This window comes from Sinocyclocheilus grahami, unplaced genomic scaffold, assembly GCF_001515645.1.
Source record: "Sinocyclocheilus grahami isolate Dianchi unplaced genomic scaffold, SAMN03320097.WGS_v1.1 scaffold31.1, whole genome shotgun sequence".
NCBI lineage: Eukaryota > Metazoa > Chordata > Actinopteri > Cypriniformes > Cyprinidae > Sinocyclocheilus > Sinocyclocheilus grahami.
This window is the reverse complement of record NW_015505210.1, coordinates 1,627,695-1,636,906: the sequence shown is the minus strand read 5'-3', so window position 1 is coordinate 1,636,906 and position 9,212 is coordinate 1,627,695. Positions and strand designations below refer to the sequence as shown.

Genomic DNA, 9,212 nt, shown 5'->3' with positions numbered 1-9,212 from the left:
TCCAGAACACTTCAACCCAAATATTCAGATGTGTGCGGCACATTTTATGGAGGACTGTTTCCTGATCCTGGGAGAGTAGACTACAATGTCGGCTGTTCTGACTCACAGACTGTAAGTATGTTTTCATATTTAAAGAATTTGTCACTGACAATTAAAACGTGAGTTTTGAGCAGTGTAGAGTAGCACTTGTTGTTTGTTGTTTCTCTGATCACAAATGCAGACATGGTTTTAGGTTTACGCGGCGCGATGCAAATGGGTTTTCATGTTTTTGAATCATCGCTCCGGCCTGACAGGGCATTATCACAATATGGTAAGGGCGTAACATTTCCGTCACACGCTTGAGGTATTCGGCCAATCACAACGCACTGGATAGCTGGCCAATCACAGCACACCTCGCTTTTCAGAACGATGAGCTTTGTAAAAATCTACGCGTTTCAGAAAGGCGGGGCATAGAGGAGAAACAATAATGTACAGTATGTGGAATTTTTATGTGGAAATGTGTTTTTTGAACCTTAAACCGCATAAACATTTCAATACACAAAATAATGTTCTTTTTTAGCAACGTCATATGATAACATTTATGTGTCTCAGTAGTTGATTTTTATTAAAATCGATTTCAACTTTTTTTCTTGTGTTATTTTAGTATAATTTATACAATATTATTGTATTTTTTAGATTTTGAATTTAGCTTTTATTTTTATATTTTCAGTTTTCATTTAGATTTTTAGTATTTTTGTTACATGCTTGTCATTTAAATTGTTTCCCAAAATATTTATATTTAGCTTTCATTTTTATTTGAGTTAGTTTAGTACTTCAACTTCAAGTTATTTTATATAAATTATTTGCAAAAGGCAAAATTTGTAATTTTCAAGTTTTATACGTTTAATTTTTAATTTATTATTTATATGTTATTATTGTATTATTAGTTTTACTTTTAGTTAACAATACAATACAGATATGAAGGTCAGGCCTATATATCTTTTTATATATAAACTTTCTGATATACAATTTTCATAATTTACCCTGACCAGATTTTCAATCTAAAAATATGAAAATAACCATAAAAATATTATAAAATTTTTAGAATTATCAGGATGTGAACAGAGATATAATAAACACAGACAATATTTATAGTATGAAAAATATTTATAACAAAAAAAGCTTTTGCCTGCTGGACGTGTTGACTTTTTATAAATTTTTTTGCTGAAAATTATATATATATATATATATATATATATATATATATATATATATATATATATATATATATATATATATACATATATAATATTTTTTTCCCCCTGAACGTTTTATTTTTATTTTTTCCAAATGTTACTATACTTGGTTACCAAGGAGACAAGACAACAATGGCAGTGAAGGGTGTGAGATGAAATATGAGAGACTTATCGTGCTTATTGACTTGTTGTGTATCCTTTCTGTTCAAACCACCAAATTAATTTGAGCATTTTTGACAAATAAAATGCTAGTTATACAACTATCAGGACAAAAAAATTTTAAAATGTAATTTCCATCACAAAATTACAGATGTGGTGGAAATGTTCATGTTCATAAAATCGGACATTATTAGTGCACAAATGACCTAGTGAGAGCTCACCTGCAGGATCAGCAGCATCTGTGTGATTGGAGGAGGATATGAGGAGCCCTGAAACATGTTCTCCAAAGGAAGCTTTAACAGAACCATGTTCCTGAAGCCTTGCAGAGCCATTTGCCTCACAGTCAACTCCTGACCCTAAACCCAACCAAAAAACACCAATCACCATAGTGTCGGTAAATCGACGCCAACTTACTACTTTGAATGGTAGGTGAGATCATTTTAATACCTGCACGGGGTAGAAAATAGCTTGAAGAGTTGGCAGGATGTCTGTGAAAAACCTCACCCACATCTCAGACAGTGCTTGAAGATGACTTTCATCTGGGCATGAGAAATGAGACAAGAATGCAAGGAGCGATTGAATTACATCTGTATAAAACCTTATTAGAGCTCACGCAGGCCATGAAATGCACCAATAAGACCTATAAAACGGGTTCAGCACTCACCGTTATGAAGCTGAATCTTCTCCAAAATATACGTCAGACCCTTATTCAAGAGCTGATCCTGGATGAAATGAGTGATGCAAGTACTTAAAGGAATATTCTAGGTCAATTACAAGTTAAGCTCATTTGACAGCATGTGTGGCGTAATGTTGATTAGCACAAAAAAAGAATTTCCACTTGTCCCTCTTTTTTCTTACAGTGAAGCACTTAGAATGAAAGTGAATGGGCAATTTGTAAATGTAAATTTGTAAATACTTAGTTTCAATAGTATAGCCACAAGATATGAACAATGTGAGAGTTAACATGATATAGTATTAAAAAAATGCTTACTAACATTTTGCTATAAACCATCAAACCCTAAAACAACTGTAAAAAATTATTATTTAAACACATTTACAGCTCAAATAATACATATTTTAACATAAGAATTCATGTTTGTGCTTTTATGAAATTAATAGCTTCGCATTTGTGACCCTGGACCACAAAACCAGTCTTAAGTCGCTGGGGTATATTTGTAGCAATAGCCAAAAATACATTGTGTCAAAATGATTTATTTTTCTTTTATGCCAAAAATCATTAGGATATTAAGTAAAGATCATGTTCCATGAAGATATTTTGTAAATTTCCTACTGTAAACTTAATTTTTGATTAGTAATATGCATTGCTAAGAAATTCATTTGGACAACTTTAAAGGCGATTTTCTCAATATTTAGATTTTTTTGCACCCTCAGATTCTAGATTTTCAAATAGTTGTATCTTGGCCAAATATGGTCCTATCCTAACAAACCATACATCAATGGAAAGCTTATTTATTCAGCGTTCAGATGGTGTATAAATCTCAATTTCGAAAAATTTACCCTTATGACTGGTTTTGTGGTTCAGAGTCACATTTCTGCTTGTAAACACTTCAAAAATTGTCCCCATTCACTTCCACTGTAAGCGCCTCACTGTAACCTTGACATTTTTTTTGAGAGAAAAAATGAGGTACAATTGAACATCAACATTATTCCACCAACACTGTCAATCAAGTTTAATAGTTAACAGGGTGCGTTCTCAGATAATGTTTTGGTAAGGTTCACTCAAAGTTATGAACAAACGTTCTTCCAGTGACAATTAATAGAATGTTATTTAAAGTTCTCTGGTCTTTAATAACATTCTCAAAATGTTAGCACAAAAACATTTTATACAAATATAATTTATTCATCATTCTTTTTTTTCTGAAATGTTTTAGTTGGATGTTCATCTAACGTTTTTTCAATGTTAATATACGTTTCAGAATGTTCAGAGAACATTCAACACTAACAATTCCATAATGTTTGCAAAATGACAAAATGGAATGTTCCCTTAACGTTTGTATAACAAAGAAAAAAATGTTTTAAAAACATTTTAAAAACTGGACATTTTGAATGTTCAAAGAACATCAGTAATACAGTTTTCTGAACTTACTGGGTATGTTAGCAAAACATTCTTAAAATATATTTTTGTTAGCTGGGTTGAACCTGGAATATTTAGGTTTTTTAAATGTCTAATTAGAATAATTTCATAATAAATTCAACAATTTTTTGTAATTCTCTTCATTATGTATTCAGGATTGAAAATACATTTTACCTGAAAATACTCAGTGATAAATGATCCCAGTTCAGTCCTCAAAAGCCACCTGATACAACAGTTATAAGCTCAGTTAGTCACACCCACCCTCATAAACAAAATCTTTTTACTTTTTCATTAAAAAAAGAAAGGAAAAAAACTAAAAATCTTATTGCCTGCCTGTACAAAACTCATCACCACAAAGCTAGGTGTTGCTATGTGGTTGTTAGTGTATTCTGGGTCATTGCCTACTGACCCGAGTCAAAAATCTCTAATCTTAAATTGAGATCAGTGTATAGGAAGTGAATCGAGTACATGGCTGCAGATCTCTTTATTACTTTCTTACCTTATGCTTTCATTCAGGTTATAGAGCTCATTGGCTTGTAGCCCACCACCTTGGAAGACTTTAATTACAGCCGTTTGAACACTGTAAAACAGAAAAGACTCAGTTTGGGGAGAAATCGGTAAACTAGTGGCCTGACTGCTGATTTGCAATCTAAAAAAATTCTATGCAAAACATCCCTTTATATGCATAAAGACTTTGCAAAAACATGTCAAAATCCAGCAAGATCACCTGCGTAAGGGAAATTCTCTGTTTTAATGTCTATAATCAGCATTTTTGTCCACTTGCCAGTAAACTTTCATTGCCCGTCGACCAACCGACCACTTCTGACTAACATCCTGCTCTACACTTCCTGAGAGAGGGGCAGCAGAGGTCCCATTTCCATAAGGAAGTAGTAAAGGCAAAAGCTGCTGTCTGCGTTCTTCTCTAATGCTTAATAATGTGTGTCTCTAAGGGGTTTTCCCCTGAAGACTAAATATAGCAAGCAAAGTGTGAAATCATATATGAAAAAGCAAGGTTTCACTTTTGAGTCAGAGGTACAGTGACTGTAAACATCACTCTTTTGACTTTGAATTTATTCAAAAACAAACAAACATACAAATAAACAAAAACAATGCAAATACATTTCATGCATTTCTACAATGACTTCTACAGGCACCTCTATACGTGAGAATGTTTTTAATTTCTGAATTAAAACTCATTTTGATGTTTTTTTTTTTTTTGGAGGCATTCAGTCAAAAAATACAAACTACTGTCCTGATATCATAATGAAAAAAGAAAAGACAAAAAATTAATTTCTCATTAAAGAATAAAATAAAAAATAAAACTAGTTTGGCATAATAATCTTGTTTTATATTATTATTTCTTACAAATAAATATTTTAACAAAATGGCTACACTATTTATTACTATTTGAGAAACTTTTGCCCACCAAATCAAAGTTCAAAAAAGGAAACTTGTCATTGAGTCTCTTAAAATATTTAAATTTTTTGAACTTTTTATGATAAGATAAAGTGAATTCATGTTGTAAAATGTCATATGGCGTGACTACCCAAAAGTGTAATAATATTTATGAATTAATAATGCATGATATTTGTTTTTAAAAAAAATTCTTGAAACTTTTTGAAAATAATGATTAAGATGTGTATATTTACATGTATTTAATGAAAATATGTTATTACTTTTACTTGATGATTACAAATTATATTTAAAAAACATTTCTTGGAAAATAATGATGTGTACACATGTATTCAAGGTGTAAGGAAAATGTTATTACTTTTTACTTGATGGTTACACCACATGACATTTTTAAAGTCAAATATCATTTTTTCTTGAAAATAGTATAAAGGTTTTTCAAACTCACATGAACTTGCCACATGTTTTTTACGACAAGATAAGCTTAGTTCAGGTTGCAAAATATCATGTGGTGCAACTCCCCAAAATAATATTTATTAATTATTACATCATGATATACGGTACTGTGCAAAAGTCCTAGGCCATTAGTATTTTCACCAACAAAAAATGGTTTTAAGCCAGTTATATCTTTTGCTGTAGTGTGTCAGTAGGAAATAACACAGTTTACATTTCCAAACATTCCTTTTACCATTAATTGTAATAATTCAGTGAGATTTTTGTATGCACAAGGAGTCTGACAACCGCCAGTGCTCCACACAGATCTGATCTCACCATCATTCAGTCCGCCTGAGATTACATGAAGAAACAGAAAAAACCCAGACAGACTAAATCCAGAAGAACTGTGGCAACGTCTCCAAGACACTTCAAATGACCTACCTGCAAAGCTACCTGAAAAACTATGCACAACCGTACTTAGGACAAAAGCTGTTTTAAACAAAAAGGGTGGTCAAACCAAATGTTGATTTGATTTAGTTAATTGAAGTTAATTGATCAATAAAATCTATTTATGACATTATTTTTGAAAGCATCCTCACTTTACAGCATTTTTACACAAGTGCCTAAAACTTTTAACAGTACTGTAGCTTTGTAGGAAGCATTAATTTCATTTTGTTCTTCAAGCATCTTAGAGATGTTTGGATTTAGTCTGCCTCAGTTTTTTCTGTTTCTTCATGTAATCCCACACAGACTGGATGATGGTGAGATCAGATCTGTGTGGAGCACTGGCTGTTGTCAGACTCCTTGTGCATACAAAAATCTCACTGAATTATTACAATTAATGGTAAAAGGAATGTTTGGAAATGTAACCTGATATTTTCTACTGACACACTACAGCAAAAGATATATAAAAATAACAAGCTTAAAACCATTTTTTGTTGGTGAAAATACTAATGGCCTAAGACTTTTGCACAGTACTGTACGTATAAACAAAACTGACTTTGGAAAATAAAAATTGTATTATTACATAATGACAGATTAGTCATTTTTGAATGAACTTTACCTTTAAAAAAATCTCTGTTGTGTCTATAAAAACCCCTCAAATCTCATGGCAGTTAATGAAACAATGCCTTTTCTCTCTCTCAACTTTGGGAAAGGGAACCACCCACCTGTTCCAAACACTGGCATTGGACAGCTGCAGTGTTGGCGAGCTGGCATGAAAACGGGCGAGGTCGGACAGTACGGGCGAGCTCATAAAACGGGGTCTGGGCTTTCGGAATGACCCCATGGTTTCGTTGAGATGAGAACAGGCACGTGCTAGAACAAATGTCAGAGATGAAAAGTCACGTTACAGGCAAAACCTCCCACAGGGTACACCGAAAGGGTGACGCAAAGAATGCATGAGACAACCGCAAAAGGCAGTTGTTTACATGGTTCAGCTGCGGTGACTCATTTATATATCGATGCCTGTGTCATATTGAAAGCCACACAGAACATCTACGATACAAATAAGTATACTTCCTTTTATGTGCAGCCTGACATAAGACTTCCTGGTGAACCTATGGCTGCGCTCCACTCACGCACAGAGGTATCGGATAATCGCAAAGAGGCAGTTAGGATGCAGTTAACCAGATGCCTGTATCAGATACTGACACGTTCAAACAGCGCTCATCTTAATTTCCTTTGCACAAATGCTTCTCAGAATTCTGACTCAAGCTGTCTCGTTCACAAGCTGCACCCATCAAAACTTGATTCCACACACATCTGATACCAACTGTAAACTTACATATTTATCACATCTGCCTAATAATAGGTTCAATCAGTTCCCACATTGACAAAAACACTGTAGCAACGACAACTATGTTGCTATTAGAGGGCAAACAATGTCTCCAATTATAGGCTGCCTTTGTAAAGCTTATGATGGGTTAAATTGGTATTTTATCCACCCAGCAAAAACATGGCAATATCAGATGGTGCCCCGAATCTATTCCATTTGCTACAAGAAAATGAGCTCATTCACAGTCTTACATTCACAGCAATCATGAATGAAAATTTTATGCATCCATACTCACCATCTGCTAATTAGGAGGCCAAAAACCAGTCAGACTCCCGCTGCAGTTGATTCACTCTATGCATATTTTGCATGAATTGAGCTTATGGGGCGCCTCTGGTCATAAATCACACTAAGTAAGACATCACGTTTCTGCCCGGCTCCTTAAATATAATCTCATTCTTTCAGTTCTGGTATATTAATTTATTCACCAAGTGAATTAGGACTTGGGTTGTCTGGTGAGATGGTTGACTGGTGAACTTCAAATAACAGACATGAGCAAGTACTCAGACCAGCTAGGTAATGCAATTAAAGCTGCAGCATCTCAAAGCATGACCCGAGGAGAGTAAACAGCCTCATTTATCATCCGCGTTCAACTGCTGACCTTGCTTAAGTACATTAAGTGGACTCTCAAAGTCGACGTCAACTTTTGGAATGCCCGTTTACACTGAGAACAAGAACTATAACTACAAATGCACCAGCTTTAAAGATCTGGTGCATTTAAAGCATGTATGCTAATATAATTATCGTTCATGATGTTAACAGGCCTCTAAAGTCTTGTTCTAAAAGACCATTTACGCAAATTAGGATAAACGTAAAATTTAAATAATCGTTCTAATTCTATGAGAACAGTTAAGTCCAGACTCAAATGGCAGACTCAAAGCTCACGCGGGTTGCCAGATTAAAGGGATAGTTCACCCAAAAATTTAAATTCTGTCATTCATTACTCACCCTCATGTCGTTCCAAACCCGTAAGACCTTTGTTCATCTTTGGAACACAAATTAAGATATTTTTTTATGAAATGTGAGAGCTCTCAGACCCTGCATAGACAGCAACGCAACTGTAATGTTCCCATGTCCAGAAATGTAGTAAGGGGTAGGGTTGGGTACCAAAACCCGGTACCAATATGGCACCGGTACCTATGTAACCGGTATGTACTAGAACCGAATCCGAGCGCAGATTTTGGTGCCTCATTTTGGTGCCATGCCTGAGCGATTGATTGAAATATTTGCCCTCTGGTTCTCCGAAACAGACGTAAGAAGCACCATCACTGGCACCGCACGTGAAAAATAATTTCCCGACTGAGAAAATGCACGTGAACTCAAGTCGGAAAGCTCTAACAATACAAATCCAACACATCTTTGTAGTAACGAGAGTGTCCATGTTGTTTTCACATTCCGACTTAAAAGCACAACTCGGGAAATGAGAGCATCCGAGGAGCGCGTGAATGCAGTAATTACACTTGCTCTGATGGCAGCAGGTAGCCTTCCGTTAACTAAGCTAAACAAGCTTAAATTAAAATGCCTAAAGCTAAACCTCCCTTGTATTCACATTTCTAAACCTGTTGTCCAACAAAAGAGAAAATTATAAGCTTTTTACTCCACAACACCAGTCAAATGCTTCCTTTTGTGATCTGATGAGGCTTCTTGTCACAGAATGAGGCAGAAAATATGTTCTATATGCTACTTTAAAAAGAATACATCGATTAGCAATAAATTAGGGTGACCATACGTCCTCTTTTCCCCGGACATGTCCTCTTTTTGGACCTACAAAAATGCGTCTGGCCGGGATTTCTTAATTGCCCAAAATTTCCGGGATTCGGCTGTTTTCTTAATCCCACGCTCGCTGAATCTCTGACCATTGCTGCCTGCTCCCGCAACATGTGTTTTGCTCCCGCGCACACGCGTGATGTACAGGGAGCAAGCACATCTTACAAGATCAGATATTTGTCAATGAGCTCAGAATCTGTTGAGCAGCAAATACTCCAGCATGGTCTTGTCAGTCATCTCTCCTTATTCTCGACCTGTGATCAGTCAAAGCTGACTC

General features: G+C 34.9%; 1 protein-coding gene across 1 annotated transcript in view; it reads right to left on the bottom strand.

Annotated features, from left to right (window-relative positions):
- Positions 1-1,572: 1,572 nt before the first annotated feature.
- The window catches only part of LOC107573861 (proline-rich protein 5-like), a 10,384-nt gene continuing 2,744 nt past the window's right edge, over positions 1,573-9,212 (bottom strand). Inside the window, exons 2-7 of the mRNA XM_016260319.1 lie at positions 6,504-6,651; positions 3,989-4,069; positions 3,664-3,712; positions 2,059-2,116; positions 1,842-1,933; positions 1,573-1,750 (exon numbers count right to left, since the gene is read on the bottom strand). Coding sequence (XP_016115805.1) covers positions 1,601-1,750; positions 1,842-1,933; positions 2,059-2,116; positions 3,664-3,712; positions 3,989-4,069; positions 6,504-6,622 — 549 coding nt within the window. The 5' untranslated portion in view covers positions 6,623-6,651 and the 3' untranslated portion in view covers positions 1,573-1,600. The remainder of the gene's footprint in view (positions 1,751-1,841; positions 1,934-2,058; positions 2,117-3,663; positions 3,713-3,988; positions 4,070-6,503; positions 6,652-9,212) is intronic.